Below are 15,607 nucleotides of genomic sequence, written 5' to 3'. Positions count from 1 at the left end.
TGGAGGAGGCCCAGATCATGAAGAAGCTGCGGCACGACAAGCTGGTGCAGCTCTACGCCGTGGTGTCCGAGGAGCCCATCTACATCGTCACGGAGTACATGGGCCAAGGTCAGTGACCATCACTACGTCACAGAGTACATGGGCCAAGGTCAGTGGTCATCACTACGGTTTGGCCAGGGTTGGTATGAAGACATGCACTCAACGGCAGTACCTACAACTTAATATTTCAGGCAGAAATGTGAGGTATTTGACATGTGAGAATGTGACAATCAGTTAAGCATTTAAGCACTGCGCTCTACATTCTCTGGTAATATTACACTCTGTTTTTAAGTGTGGTGGAATGAGACCTTTCTCATGAAGTGTTCCTGTCTGAGCAGCCTGGATAAAAATGTTTACTGAGAAAGTTGAGCTGAGCTTCATCACAGCTTCCCACGAAAACCTCCACAGCTTTGTTCTCTCGACTTTTCTTAGGTTGATGTTTTCTCGAGGACTACAGCATTGCGCTGCTATTTATAACTTTTAAAGGCTTTTTATTTCTTAGAACGAGGCCATCTTAGAAAGCCACAACAAAGCCTCTCAGGCGAATGAAGACATGTTGAGGGTATGAGTGAGGCCTCTGGAGCTTGTGATGCAGATCACATGTGGCTACATGAGCGACCGACATTTAGGTCACTACTTTCCAGGATTGTGGAAGACAACATTTTCTCTAAGATGCAATTAGGTGCTTGATTGCGCTTGTTGATGTCAAATATCATGCCTTTCCAGGAAGCCTGCTGGAGTTCTTGAAGGATGGAGAGGGACGGGGGCTGAAGCTGCCAAACCTGGTCGACATGGCCGCTCAGGTAAGCCAGCAATAAGCCATCAGTAGCCTTGAGTCTGTGCAGAGTATCACTGTCCAGAAAGCCTTGCAGTCACACCGTATGTGCACACCTCTACTGGTCTCTTATTGAGTGGACCCCTCTTGTGTTGGTGGCAGGTGGCTGGAGGTATGGCCTACATCGAGAGGATGAACTACATCCACAGAGACCTGCGCTCGGCCAACATCCTGGTCGGGGACAACATGGTGTGCAAGATCGCTGACTTTGGCCTGGCCCGGCTGATCGAAGACAATGAGTACACGGCGAGGCAAGGTGAGAGATCACCGGCAGCAGCTACTGCTGTAAACACAAATCCTGATTCAGACAGTCGTTCTGTGTTGGTGTTGGTGCAGTCTGTATGCAGTCCGTGTTCTCTGTAGCATGTCCTGAGCAAACAGTGAAATGAGAGAGAGCACAACATGTGGTTTGGGGATTTTTCATTTGGACAGCCCCCCCCCCCCATTAGTCTCTGAAGGCCCTTCCCCTCCCATCCGCTCCCAGCCAGCGCCCTGAGGTCATCGGGGGCCAGTGGCCAGAGAGTGGGATCAGAGTGGGTCTGGACCAGCAGCCCCAGGATCCAAACATGTGCTGGTCCTGTCCTCATGCTGGCTCTGCTCCGCTCCGCTCTGCTCTGCTCACAGGACACTCCCACTCTTCAGGGAGAGGCTAGCCATGGTGGATTATCTGAGCTTTTCTTCATGTCCCTTCTTCTGCCTCCCTCCTTTTTCTAGTCCGTATCAGATTGCTCCCTTCCTCTTTCAGTGTGTGTCCATGTGTATTTAATCTGTAAGCTTTGAGTCCATTTGCAGAGCGAAGAACTGGCTCAGTGGCTCTCCTAGAGTTAGCCGTCTCCAGCAGTGCCTGACTGAAATCTCTCCCTCTCTCTCTCTCTCTCTCTCCTTGTTCCTCAGGTGCCAAGTTCCCCATAAAGTGGACAGCCCCAGAGGCCGCTCTGTATGGGAAGTTCACCATCAAGTCAGACGTCTGGTCATTCGGCATCCTGCTCACTGAGCTGGTGACCAAAGGACGAGTGCCCTACCCAGGTGAGCAGACCACAGCTCCCTAGCATTACCTGTGCAAGGAAAACAGGCAGCCTACATAGGTCATATTGCTTTCCCTGAAATTTGAGGACCGCTTACATTTGCCGTCCAGCTGAATCTACTTTCATTCATGCATGGGGAATGAGATAGCCTATTTTTATGTACCACATATGTTGCAACAACTGCTTCTTGTTGAAATGCACAGCCCATCAACAATTAGCTGGTAGCCCCGCTCCCATTGTTTTGGGCTTGGACAAAGTGCTCTTTGTCGGATGAATTAGCGGCATTGCGTGCTGCAGAGCTGCTCAGGCCTTATCCTACATGACACGTAATCCCAGCCCTGCCTCAGGGGAGATCTCCCCCCACCATCCTCTCTCCTCTCCTGGGCTGCAGAGGTGGACGGCAGCCTGTAGCCGGCTGAATGCCTTTCTCTGGGGTGGGGGGAGAAACACATGTTAGACCAGATGGAGAGTGCTGGATGTGTGTGTGTGTGTGTGTGTGGGTGTGTGTGTGTGTGTGTGTGTGTGTGTGTGTGTGTGTGTGTGTGTGTGTGTGTGTGTGTATGTTTAAAAGAAGGGAGGGTCTGGTTGCTGTGGAGTGTGGACCTTAGGGATAATTTCATCATTCCAGCAGATGTGTAAGTTCTGAAAACATCTGCAGACCATCCAGAATGGCTGCACATTGCTGTTCAAATATTCAAAAAATGTAGAGGACCAAAACCTTGCTTGAATCTACATACTGATTAACTTCTATTTATCCTGTTAGTTTGAGGGACCAAGCCTTTTTTTAGTATTCCTTGGAGAAACATGAGCTGGCAGTATATGCCAGTGCCGATCATTCACCGAAATGTCACTTGACAAACAAGACATAGCTAGCTCTGTTGTTTGTGTGACTCTTTTACTTTCTGTTGCCTTTGTATACGTTGGTACCTTCCCCTTCTCATGTGAAATGAATGAAAACAGGGAACAAGATGAAGGTTGAATGAGGGGGGATAGTCAAAAACACAGAAAGGTTTCAGAAAGGAGTGGGGATAAGAGTTGTAGCAGCTCCACCTAGCATGTCTGCACTTTTGAATCTAACAAAAACTACAGTCTGACAGATGTGTATTAAGTTCATCTTAGTAAACTATTTTGGAAAGCTGAATCTCATCCTCTGTCTCTTTCTCTCTCTGTGTGTGTGTGTGTGTGTGTGTGTGTGTGTGTGTGTGTGTGTGTGTGTGTGTGTGTGTGTGTGTGTGTGTGTGTGCGCGCGTGCATACACATTAAAAGGCATGAACAACCGTGAGGTCCTGGAGCAGGTGGAGCGTGGCTACAGGATGCCGTGTCCCCAGGACTGCCCCATCTCTCTGCACGAGCTCATGCTCCAGTGCTGGAAGAAGGACCCCGAGGAGAGGCCCACCTTCGAGTACCTGCAGGCCTTCCTGGAGGACTACTTCACCGCCACCGAGCCACAGTACCAGCCTGGAGACAACCTCTAAACAGAGCAGCGCTCCCCGCGACCGCAGCAGGCCCACCCGCCTAGGGGACAGGACCCGGGAGGAGGAGGCTGGACTACCAATCGCCCCAGAACAATCCCACACCCCTCTCCTCCAACCTGTCATGCCTGTAGGGACATGTGTACAGATTCAGCAGTCCTCCAAACCGCCTCTCCAATCCAAACTCTCAGCGGTCAGAATACAGACACACTCACCTGGACACACACACACACACACACACACACACACACAGTCACACTCTAGGTGAAGGACTATGGACCTGAGAACGCAGGATGGATTTTTCATTTGGCCATAAGACTGGGGAAGGTGGAGGATGAGGATGGGGGTGGGGGAGGGAGGGGAGGGGTGGGGTGGGGTGGACTGGCAAGGCTGTTGGAATTGGGAGGATGCAATGCAATGCCTGTATGGAGTGTAAATATGAACTGATTGTTTGCTTAACCTCCGACGTTTTTGTTTTGTTTCGATTGGCCTGTTTTTAGTTATTTTATTGTTTTTGGGTTTCGTTCACCGCCATGTTCTCTCTGTCATAAATCATTTGTCTCCTGCAAAATAATAGTTATAATCATAATAAATGAAGTCATTAAGATTAATCAAAATAACTCATACAAAAAGCACTGGAGATAAACAAAATACTCTGGGTGTTGACCGCACATAGAAAAACTTAAAAAGCTCTTATTTCCCTGACTTTTTTGTTTGCTTAACCTCCTACGTTTTTTGTTTTTATATAAATTGGATGGGAAACTGTCCTCAAATGGTCCTCAAATTCCTCTTTTTGGACAGCAAATGAGTACAATGGAAGTGCAGATTCTTGCTTGTAAGCTTACTGTCTCAATCTAATACTTCCTTTTAAAAAGCGACCAACTCATTGACGGGCTTGGGGCAAGCATGAGGATAAAACATGTGTTTGTTTGGCACTGCCTCTGAAGAAGCTAGTTTTAGTTAGCCTAACTTTTTCATCCATGTAAAATATGTGTCCTCTTCAGATGTAATAGTTGTTAGGCTAATGCTGTAACAGAGTTATTTTACAAGTAATTGATGTTACATTTTTGTAATTACAGCCAAACATGTAATAATTAAACTTTTGAACATATCTCTTTGCGCTTACATTACAAGGTGTGAAAATTTAAATAAGAAAGTGGCCCAAAAAGACAGAAATCTCTTTCCAATACAAGTATTAAGTGTCAACCAGAGAGACATGTTTATTTAAGACGAGATAGACATGTCCACATTTATTTGACCTTGTATGCAGAGTAACATATAACAGCCATTCCGTGGGGTCTCATGTGTCTTGCTCCCTGGGTGTGACGAGTAGTGCTGTGAAGAGAGGTCACTGTTGTCCTCTCTCTCTCTCTCTCTCCCTCTCTCTCTCTCTCTCTCTCTCTCTCCCTCTCTCTCTCTGTGGGGGCAAGATGTAAGTGGGTAGGTAGGGGATGGGGGTGATGAAAGACCCCTTTGCCCTCCCCCATGTCCCCCCATGTCCCCTTCATGTGCACCTCAATAATCACTAATCACTCTGGGCCTGTATGCACAGCACTTCCAGAACCTTCTGCCAATCATGTCTGAACCACGTCCTCGTAGGGACTTTTATTTTTTTGTCATTGTTATAGATTCTTTTACTGACCTGGATGTTATTCAGTCTTAATTCCTCGTTGTCATGATATATTTTATTTAACCAATAGAAAGATAATACGTTGGTTGAGAGTGGTGCAGCAACCATACATGTCACATGTGACCTGGTCTGAGGACAGTTACAAATCAGGATATGTTTCTTAAAAGACATTTTGTTTTTTCAGTTTTACATTTTGGTTATGAAAGAAATGTCAGTATTCTTCCTTGTTTCATTTTCTCCATTCCCATTTTTTAACATGACCATTTTGGTTAACTCATTGATTTGCCATTTGACAATAAAAAACAATAAGCATTTTACGCTCTGTCCAAGCTGTTTCTATTTTTGTGTTTGTGTGTGTTTGAGAGAAACAGAGAGCACTTCATAGGCATTCCCAATGTAATATGTGATGCTAGACAGAGACAACACCCTCATAGAGCACCATTTTATTGCTGCTCTAGGTTGCTACGAGACCAAATACATGTAGTTACCAGCCTTTGCCACAAGAGGGAATCCTAGCAAATAACTGCATTATAGTTTTTTTCTTAAAGTTTTTTCTTTTTTCTACTGTTCAATTTAAACAATTCCTTGTCAGTCTTAAACATGTTACTGTTGTTGTGAAGTCTTTGATAATGACTGGCATCCTCGGCACCGTAGGGCAATAAACTGGTATCCAGTGTGTCTCAACATCACTGCAAATCACACAGATCGATGGAGTGTGCACCTGGCCCAGATTTATGTCCAGTGTGTAGTTGCACCATCCACCTGTATCCTGTCTGACGTGGATGTACCACATCAGGGTCTTTTCTGCCAGGTCTCTGCCCCCTCCCCTCCCCAGACCTGAGCTGTAAGGTGAAGTAGAAGCCAGTTGGATCACTGTCAGATCACTGCGCTCCACTGTCAGATCACTCCTTCTCCAATGTGAGTATAGAACCCGCTTGTTTACACACAGTACTTGCAAAGAGTGTTTGTTGTTCATTTTTAATTGGCGAAAATGCTGAAGCTCTCAGTACAGGTGAGAATCTCTTCTGCCACCGATGTTGACGAGTAATTCACTGTGTGTAGAGAATGTACTGGTTAAGCTGTGTAATATATCTTAAAATGAGAAGAGTACTCTGTTTTTTTGTGTTTGTTAACTACTAATCAAACCCATGACGACTACTGATAGGAAATACACAATGTGATATCAGGGCTATGAAAAATACTAACACCTGTGATATTTAGACTGAAAATCAAGGCTTGTTGGCATGATGATTAGTTCAATGGATAATTATAATAATTGGTGTGTAATGTAGGGAGAAAGGTATTTCTGCACTGCACAGGCCAAGATCTTCAAGTACCTGGAGTGACATCAGTCAAAGTTCTACACCATGCAAATGAGAGGATTAGCTCCACTTACTGCCTTTGAAATGTGCTTGTGGGTGTATGACCTCTAATAATGACTTTCTGAAAAGACACTTAGTTTGTTTTTGTCGCTGTGGCATATCCTTTAACCCTCTAATGTGTGAGCTGTGTGAAGCTTAAACAGCTGGTGACAGGTTGTACCTAAAGAGTTTTTCAGCAATGTGACATCACGGTGTTGCTTATGGCGTTGTCCTGTTCCTGTCGGACTATCTTGAGTGAAATCACATCTACTTCCCTGATGGCTTTATTGCAGGCATTATCATGTCCGCTGTTAACCTATGTTGATGAGCACGACGATGGATGGATCCAGTGTTTTCATCGCTGTCCAGAAAGTATACTACCCACTGCTGTGCATCCTGGGAATTCCAGGTGTGTGTGTGTGTGTGTGTGTGTGTGTGTGTGTGTGTGTGTGTGTGTGTGTGTGTGTGTGTGTGTGTGTGTGTGTGTGTGTGTGTGCGTGTGTTAGAAAGGTGTGGTGTGCCCCAGTCCAGACTTGCCATGTGCCAAGTGCTTTGCATATAAGTTCAATCACTAAAGTACACAAAAGAACACACAATATAATTCAAATGTGAACTTAATAGACATCAATTAGACTACCACTGAAGGACCACTCTGGAAAAAAACTTGACTTGAGAAACTTTTCTTTTCTTTTCTTTGCTCCCAGCTAACCTTTTCACTTTCTACATGATCTGCTTCCGTAAATGTGGCATGTCCGAGACAGCCATCATCTACCTGAGCTGCTTGGCCATCGTGGACACGTTCTACCTGGTGTGGGTGATCCTCCTGGACCTGTGCCTCACCTTCCTGCAGCTGCAGCCCTTCTGGCACTCCGACCCCTGGTGCGGCATCCTGGCCGTCCTGCAGTACGGCGCCCTCTACAGCTCCTCCTGGATCGTGGTGGTGTTCACCATCGAGCGCTACCTGGTCCTGAGCGTCACCGGCGCCAGGCAGCGCTTCACGCGCCCGCGCACCCCCGTCCTCACCTGCGTGGCCATCGTGGCGGTCTCCCACTTGGTCTCGGTGCCCATGGGTTGGATCAACGAGGTGACGCCGGTCAACATGACGCTGGAGGCGGGGAACATCACTCTGCCGCGCTGCCGCTACAAGGAGGCCCTGTACTCCACGGTGCTGGTGTGGATCACCACCTTCCTCTCCGGCGGCTTCCCCATCGTCCTCGTCATCATCTACAACTCGCTCATCGCCTACCACCTGTGCCGCTCCAGCCAGCTCTTCACCAAGGAGGAGCGGCGCACCATCCGAGGCGCCAACACGCGGGGGATGGTGCGGCGGACCATACTGCTCCTGGGCACGGTGTCGGTGGCCTTCGTGGCGCTCAGCCTGCCGCGCTTCATCACCTACTGCATCCTGCGCACCGAGTACAACGACAAGGACTTCGACCGCAACGACTATAGCCTCCCCATCAACGTCATGAGCGACCTGGCCAACATGCTGCAGAACCTCAACTCCACCACCAACTTCTTGCTCTACTGCGTGGTGAGCCGCCGCTTCCGCCGGGAGCTGCTCGGCACTCTGACCTGCGGGTCTAAGGCCCGGGAGTTTGGCTCTTTCCTCACCCAGAACACCATGAAGGTCTTCTCTGTGGCCCATCCCAACAGCAGGAGCCCCCCCTGGGGAGGCCATCCATGTTGTCCTCACTGAACACAAGCAGATTGAGTAGAGTCTCTGGAGGGTCTTTCTGACTCATATGAGAGACCAAATGGAACAGTGTGAGAAAGATTCCCAGGAACTGAAACTTTAAACGATTCAAAAAATTTAAGAAAACTATACATTTGACATTGCTAGTAACAGCAGATTAAACTGTACAGTGGTGGAGTAGTGTTGGAGTGCTATTGTTTTAGTATAATACTTCTGTACATTATTTTCATGTAAAATTACTAAATGCTGTTACTAACTACTATTGCTATTAGTTAATGTGTAGACACAGGGCACGCTATTAACATAATACATAATTACTCAGTTTCATGATTAACTTTTTACAAACCTCTTGAACTCCCCATAGTAAATTCCTCCTGGCATTTCAGATGTAACAGTGGTTAAGCATGATTAACAACTTTTCATGGTTTGCCCGGCAGCAACGATCTGGCACTCTGTTGTAAGGAGCCTGATTGGTGGACTTGAACGGTTAGACCCACAATATTTGCATATATTGGGAGTGCCGTACTTTGCATAGTGTGAGCTTGTCCTTCAGAGAAAAATACAGGGAGTGCTTCCTCCTCCGAGTTTCAGAGGAAATTTGCATTCAGACTCGATCGACTCCAGACAGGTAGGACTATGGTTGAAGACTCCCATAGATGTATTTGTCATATAGGCTGTTGATTGTATCCCAGGATTTTAACGTCTGTATAGATTGTTAATAAGAGATGACCACTGTCAGTGAGGGAGTTGTTTCCTGTGGGCAGGTTGGGAATGGCATACTGTAGTGCACTGCCTTTGAGTTTCACCTTTGTACTGTGTATGTACTTCTGATCGCCCCAGCAGAGACTGGCTTGTAAGGATTACAGTTCAGGTTGTGTGTATCTCAATTTATTGGTTTTATCTGAAAGGGAATAGGAAGAATTAACCATTTTTTTTTAATCTATTTTTAAGAAGATTACAGTGTGAAAGATTAAGACTGAAAATAAATGGAATGAACATACAAGCCTGACTTTGTGAAGCTCGTTTCCTTTTAAGAATCTAATCAGAATATTTTGCTCTCCTTGAAGTGTTTTGAGGAATAGATTTTCCAAGAGGTTTATGATTGTGTACATTTTCATGACATGTATAAAAAAAACATGATTAAAACAAGATTTGTTTGTTTGTTGTTTTTTTTTTTATTCATGTGACTTCCTTTTTTCATTGCCGGAATCAGATTTCTTTTCCCATGACACTGGGTGGATTATTTTCCTTCCTGTGGGCACTATAATCCAGTGTCACCAGCCGTAATGGATTCCTATTCAGGTAAGCCTTACATTCATGACCAAGCCAGTTTCCTACCTGACCACACATGTTGGAAACAATAGCATGTGTATCCCTCAGCGACTAGAGACCATGAGCTCTATCTCTCTACCTATCTCTGCTTTTGTATGAAGATTCCTGCGGCCACCGAAGCGCCCCGGTGGAGACGGATGAGTCCATGACCTCGTCCTCACTGAACCTGGCCTGGTCAGCCTGCCTGGTGTGCCAGGAGTCTGTGAAGCCTGGCAGGACTCCGGTGATGGATGAGTGGTCCGGCCCCCCTGTGACCATCAACGAACCGTACAAACTGGATTACCCGGACGAACCGTGGGGGGAGTCCCCATGCGGGCTAACACAGTCACCCATCAGCGCAGGGCTGGAGCTCTCTCCCGGCCTCACCCCTCACCAGCCTCTTGAGATCAACGACCCCAGTTTCATCGCCTGGATGGAGGAGGTGCCCAGAAAAGACTCCCCTGTTCAGAGTTACTACAAAGCCCCCAAAGAGCCTCTCAGCATCGACCCCGGCAGTCTGGAGGCCCCCCGCTCCCTGCGCCCCGACCCCAGTGGCGTGTGCCAGCGTCCCCTGCCCTGCTACCTGCCCTGCTGCAGTAACCTCATCCCACCTCAGTGTAAGTGGACCCCCGCCCTCTCTGTCGGCTCACGTGCTTTGGAGAAGAGCAAAGTCATCTGATGGCATTTACACTAAAACAGTGTCTTACTAAGCAATTGATTAAACTACCAGTATTTATATGTATATATATACATTAATCATTTACATTTTTCAGAACATGAAATTTGAAGAAATTTAACTATTATATTTATAGCCATATTGCTCTTTTCTTTCACGGTTTTCATGTTTCCTGGTCTGAGCCACGGGATACAACATCTACCAATAGAATCTCTTTTGATCTCACCTGATGTTAATGTGCACTAGAATAAAAGCTGTTTTTGGATTAGATAGTGAAACATCACAGACACATTCATAGGCACATGAACTCAAAATGACACGTCCGCTCTGAAATCTTCCATAGCTAACATTGACTGACAACAAGCAATGTTGATGATGACATGTCTTTTCAATGACTGTTCACATGACTGCTAAATATCTGAAATATGGGAGCAGTTCAGTAGATGATTCTATGCCTTATTTTGCCCATCTCAGTAGATTGGAGTTAGAAGCTCGGGTTAAATGCACAGATTATAGTGAAGTGACAAATATTGTTGAAGCAGGACAAAGTATAAATTAATATTTATTCTTAACCATGTCAATAACTCAAGTATGGTATAAAATAGAGTATCTATACCATACAAACTTCAACCTAAAGTTATTCATATCTGTTTTCCTTGAAGTGGTATGTAATAGTTATAGGTTAGGTATTTAGCACACGCTTTTGTCCAAAGCGACAAAACATTACATAAAAAAACAGTAAACCAACAATGAAAAAATGAAGTAATTAGCATAATGACATTAAATTCATTGCACAATATTAAGTGTCATTTTAACATAAAATCATCATCAACAACAACACCAATGATAATAATAGGAAGAAGAATGCTAATAATAAAAATGCCACAACTATGATTATGTTTATAAAGTATGCCTCAAACAAATTAACTAATTAGACAAATGCTGTTTAAAAAGGTGAGTTTGTCGCTGGAGCGGACAGGACAAGGTAGGCCATTCCACCTCCAAGGTACCATGCACGAAAAAAGAGTCTTAACTGCGATCTCTCGCTTCTGAGAGAAACTCATGACAACAGACGCTCAACAGAGGAGCGAAGTGGTTGAGAGGGGAAATAGAGCTGAATCATAGCATTTCAATTAGCTGGTGTTGATCCAGTAGCTGTCCTATAGGCGAGAGTGAGAGATTTAATTGAAATCTAGCAGCTACAGGGAGCCAGTGAATGGTTGACAATGGTGATAGCAGATGAGTGACATGTGTCCTCTTTGGCTGAAAAAGTTAATGTGAAAAAAACAAATGTATTCAACAGTCTGCTGTGAAAATCCATGTGAAACCCCTTGAAAATGTGCCATTTTTTTGACATGCCAAACCATGTGAATACTGACAGGTCGTCCTGTTTACGGGAACCACTGCCCCCGGCCCTGCCCCTGTTTGCACCCAGTGGATCCGGCCTGTCAGCCCCTCTACCCAAACACAGAGCCAGTGCAGGACCCACACCCTACGTACGCTTGCAGCATTCTTTTATCTACCTGGTTGAACCAGCTGTTGTGTTTGACTTTGCATCGTTATTCCCCTTCTTGTACTGAGTGGTTGATCAAACCTGCTAGATTTCTGTCAAGCACACATTTGCATGCTCTGGTTATTGTTTTATGAGCACCATAGATATTGCTAATCCAGCAGTTGCTAGCTAGCCCGAGGGTGAAGGTTTGCTTTGCTTTGCTTTGCTTTGTTCAGTAAATTCCTCAAGAGGAGTCCAGGCCAGCTGAACAGCTCCCGCGTCAGAGAGATCATGACGGAGGTGTGCCCTGAGGTGTCTCCTGCTCAAAGTCACATTCCAACAGCGGATATGAAAAAGACCATCAGTCTACCTGATAACTGCCGTGAGTGACAGCTTGCTCCTCATCGTCTACCTCAAAGCTAAATAAACAATTCCAAGTCAGTGTTAAAATGGAAACTCACACATATTTACTTTTTCTTTTCATTTTAGTGTATGCCTATGTTAAATCATGTTAGTTGCTGTATTCATTTGTTGCATACTGCTATACTGTAATGATATTGATGATCTATAATGACCAGACCATAACTAAACATCACGTTTTATTTCTTGTTTTAGGAAACCTTTTCATAACATACTCTATAGACACAGCTGAATACATCCCTTCCTTTGTGAGTTTCTTAATAACACAGGGCTTTCGTCCGGCTGTAAGTATTTAACTATCTCTGCTTTACCAACTTTACTTCATCTCAGAAATAAATATTTTAAGTCAACTTCTTCATGTTATGTCCTGGCACAGATTGATATATTTGAAGACCCTGTAAGAACACTGGACATAAACAAATGGATGGATAGTTTTTTAAAAGATGTAAGTTCCCATTTTGAAAAGCCTGTATCTGCCATAATCAAAACTATCATGTTTTTTTTGTTAATGAAGGGATGTTGTGTTACAGAAATCAGTGTTGGTCATCATGGTCATCAGCCCTAAATACAAAATTGATATTGAAGGAGACGGCTCAGATGAACACGGACTGCACACCAAGTACATACACAGCCAGGTGGGCCTTTCAAACTCGAAGTGTATACATCTTTGTCTGTATGTATAGTATGTATGTATAGTGTGTTTGTGTATGTGTATGCTAGGGTATGTGTGTGTGTGTGCACACATATGTGTGTACTTAGTCAAGCAACAGCATGTGTGAGATTACAATCACATTCCTTGGTGGTTTATCTAGGCTCATATATCCGTGAGGAACAGTTCCTGTAGCCCAGGTTCATGCATTCCATACAACATACTTCTGTGCACTATACACCGTGTGAAGCTTTTCTTTTCTAATAAATAGAACATGTATACAGTCAATCATTTCCATCTCTATCGCAAGGTCAAACCCACAGTTAGAAACTATGGCAACAGCCTTTTCTCTGTGGAAATCACTCATCTATTGCGTGCTCATACAAATATGAGTTTGCTAGGATAATCCAATTGACTTTGGGGTGTTGAATCTCAGTTTTGATTAGATTGAGACATTACGGCGACACTTCAATCTCACCACCTAAAAACAAACCTGTCCCCCTAAGCAATTTATTCTTAACCTTTCCTGTTACTATTTGTCGTGCTATTGCAATCCTCATCATAGACACGTTTAAAACATTACAAAGAATACGAGATTCTCTTTTATGTACTGATGTGTACATGCCAGGAAATTAAGATGTATTGATACCCTAATTAAGGCAAGAAAATTACGTTTTCCACAGTAGCCACTCAAGAAGGAGCAGGCTTATGGTATGCATTGCTTTTGAGGAGAGTCCTTTGTAGCCACTTAACAGCAAGCAATGGCTCCCCCATGTGATTCAACTGTTATATGACGTATTGCTCTACATAAACTTGAAATTCCTGTATTTTCTTGGGCTAGATTTTAGGGCGACGTGTTGATTCACTTTGTGAATATTTAGGCTCCATCTCTGTTAGTTCCTGGGGTAACTGACTGCGGACAGGGCCAAGCCAAAATGACACTTTATGACCTGAGATCAGTTGAAACGTGTGATGTGTACATTCTTATAAAGCATGCGCTTCTATCTCACAGCTACAGAATGAGTTCATTCAGCAGCGTTGCCTGAATTTCCGACTTGTACCTGTATTGTTCCCAGGAGCAACCCGGGTGAGTAGCGATTCATTTTGTCAGAAGTGTGTCAGAAGAACTTTGAACTCTTGCAGCATCTCAGCTGAGGAATGTATCCATCTCACACATCTCCTTCCCTGCCTTCCAGGAACACATTCCCATCTGGCTCCAGAGCACACGCATCTACCGATGGCCTCAGGACACGCAGGACCTGCTACTCCGCCTGCTCCGAGAGGAGCGCTACATCGCCCCGGCCATGGGGAAGGAGCTTACCCTCACCATTAGACCAATCTGACACACGTTATGAACTAAAGTGACAAAATCAACCATATGCAGGGAGGTTATTCTTTGACTCATGCCACTGGATAGGTGCCTCTGTGGAGGTGTCATTTGAATATCTCCGAAGACTCTTTATATTATATTCCATGTATTCTTATTCCTCATGTTGAGAATTACTGATGAAGTCTGAACAGCACAAAGGGAAAGATGGACTGAAATGGCACAATTTAGCCACAAGAGGGCAGTGTTGTGTTTGAATTGTTGTAGCTAAAAGGGGGGCTGTGTTTTGACGTGTATGTACGTGCTTGGTACATATTCAAGTGCCTTGCTCTTCAAATAAAAATGTTTTCTGAAATTCTTATTCTTTTGAAAATAGACCATCAGGTTGACAATTTATATAGTCTTATAGAATACTGACCTATGGACTCAATATGTTGGCTATATCATGGCTACACTATGTTCTTGTTTACTTCGCAGAGTTTAGTTATTCTTAACAGAATGGAAAGATAATCCAGAAAACATAAAGCTCAATTGGCTTATTCTATGATTTAGGATCAACAGGAAGGCCAGCCAGGAAATTCCTACCTGCAGGTGAAGGAACTGTATACATTCATACAATCTTGGTCTGAGATGTAGTGTTTTGCAATGCTGCACATGTGTGTAAGATACTGTATGTATTGCGACACCCATAGCAATGTATTTCTCTAATGGTTTGTATCAGTTGTGCAGGAGGCTTCCTGTCTCAGTAAATCATCAGGTTTTATGTGAGTCCCATACAGTTCCACAAACCTTATCAGACTGCCTAAGACCTGCAAGCAAGGTAAACACACAGAGGAGAAGAGGAGTCGTCCTCTCATGTAAACTTGGTCAGACAAATGGATGCTGTCAACTTATAAGCTTGGAGCGTGATTGATAAAAAAAGGAAACGGGGCTGCAGCCCCTGATAAGCAATGCAATTGTCAGACACTCTCAGTAGAAGTTCAGTGCCAAAAGAAACGACACAAAGGACTATGAGTTGTGATTAACTCCTGGTTGTTGTATGTATGCTGAGACAGGAGTGCATACATACAGTTACTAGGGCCTCCATGAACATTTGTGCAAGTATCCACAGGCCAGACATCATTGTTTGTTTAAACCGAATATAAATTACTATTTTTTGATATTCATTGGGAACTGTAATTAAAAAGTCTACTTAAACTCGCACAACACACACTTTCAATATTGATACATTGAATTAGTTGCATATCTTGGCCAAATCGAGCTAGCTATCTGTCAGAGGTTCACCTGGCTTACAGCACCTATGGGCCCGCGAATATAATTGTAGATCTACAAGCATGACAAAAACATGACATCAACATGGTGGTATTTAACTGCGTCTTTACACTAAAGTGGACATGGACGTGGCAGCCTAATCATTGTTTGTCTTCATTGCCACTGTCTCCGTGTTGTTCAAGGCCGGTTGTTGGAGGATCGAGTGACATCGTTGTTGGAGCGCGTGACAGTGACATAGCCTACAATATTTCAATGTGCTTTGTGTAATGGTCCGCTGTTCAACGGTATCTGTCGTATTCATCACCCAAAATAAAATCCTTCCACGATACTGGGAAATGCCACTAACACACAAAAGGTACTGAAAATAGTCGTGGCTCACCACGGAGTGGTCGAGGGTGTGTT

At 44.5% G+C, this 15,607-nt stretch overlaps 3 protein-coding genes across 6 annotated transcripts in view; all 3 read left to right on the top strand.

Moving 5' to 3' along the window:
- The window catches only part of fynb (FYN proto-oncogene, Src family tyrosine kinase b), a 40,250-nt gene extending 34,932 nt beyond the window's left edge, over window positions 1-5,318 (top strand). For all 3 annotated transcript variants that reach the window (XM_031581195.2, XM_031581192.2, XM_031581193.2), the window contains exons 8-12: window positions 1-108; window positions 766-842; window positions 977-1,130; window positions 1,769-1,900; window positions 3,166-5,318. The exon at window positions 1-108 is cut by the window's left edge and continues 72 nt beyond it. In XM_031581195.2, the coding sequence (XP_031437055.1) occupies window positions 1-108; window positions 766-842; window positions 977-1,130; window positions 1,769-1,900; window positions 3,166-3,374 (680 nt within the window). In that variant the 3' untranslated portion in view covers window positions 3,375-5,318. The remainder of the gene's footprint in view (window positions 109-765; window positions 843-976; window positions 1,131-1,768; window positions 1,901-3,165) is intronic.
- A 1,380-nt stretch (window positions 5,319-6,698) lies between these two features.
- Window positions 6,699-8,061, top strand: LOC105894821 (probable G-protein coupled receptor 139). Its single transcript, XM_012821369.2, has 2 exons — window positions 6,699-6,771; window positions 7,067-8,061. The coding sequence occupies exons 1-2, from the start codon at window positions 6,699-6,701 to the stop codon at window positions 8,059-8,061; spliced, it is 1,068 nt and encodes a 355-aa protein (XP_012676823.2).
- Window positions 8,062-8,590: 529 nt separating this feature from the next.
- traf3ip2a (TRAF3 interacting protein 2a) lies at window positions 8,591-14,288 on the top strand. Of its 2 annotated transcripts, XM_012821368.3 has the most exons (10): window positions 8,591-8,686; window positions 9,272-9,360; window positions 9,492-9,986; window positions 11,427-11,541; window positions 11,774-11,919; window positions 12,153-12,241; window positions 12,334-12,402; window positions 12,488-12,592; window positions 13,619-13,693; window positions 13,803-14,288. In XM_012821368.3, exons 2-10 carry the CDS (start codon window positions 9,345-9,347, stop codon window positions 13,947-13,949), a joined length of 1,257 nt encoding a protein of 418 aa, XP_012676822.2. In that variant the 5' UTR covers window positions 8,591-8,686; window positions 9,272-9,344; the 3' UTR covers window positions 13,950-14,288. The 2 variants fall into 2 exon arrangements, with proteins under 2 accessions (XP_012676822.2, XP_042565885.1); XM_042709951.1 differs by having other exon boundaries at window positions 8,605-9,360.
- Window positions 14,289-15,607: the final 1,319 nt, after the last annotated feature.

Source organism: Clupea harengus, chromosome 15 (genome assembly GCF_900700415.2).
Source record: "Clupea harengus chromosome 15, Ch_v2.0.2, whole genome shotgun sequence".
In the NCBI taxonomy this organism is placed as follows: domain Eukaryota; kingdom Metazoa; phylum Chordata; class Actinopteri; order Clupeiformes; family Clupeidae; genus Clupea; species Clupea harengus.
Note: the sequence above shows the minus strand (reverse complement) of the source record. Positions and strands in the feature narration are given on the sequence as shown.

Excerpts from the sequence above, each read along its gene's own strand:
- LOC105894821 (XM_012821369.2), top strand. The coding sequence starts at position 6,699 with ATGGATGGATCCAGTGTTTTCATCGCTGTCCAGAAAGTATACTACCCA. Across the intron at positions 6,772-7,066 it reads GTGCATCCTGGGAATTCCAG|CTAACCTTTTCACTTTCTAC; the intron begins GTGTGTGTGTGT and ends CTTTGCTCCCAG.
- traf3ip2a (XM_012821368.3), top strand. Across the intron at positions 12,242-12,333 it reads CACAGGGCTTTCGTCCGGCT|ATTGATATATTTGAAGACCC; the intron begins GTAAGTATTTAA and ends GTCCTGGCACAG. Across the intron at positions 13,694-13,802 it reads TGTTCCCAGGAGCAACCCGG|GAACACATTCCCATCTGGCT; the intron begins GTGAGTAGCGAT and ends CCTGCCTTCCAG.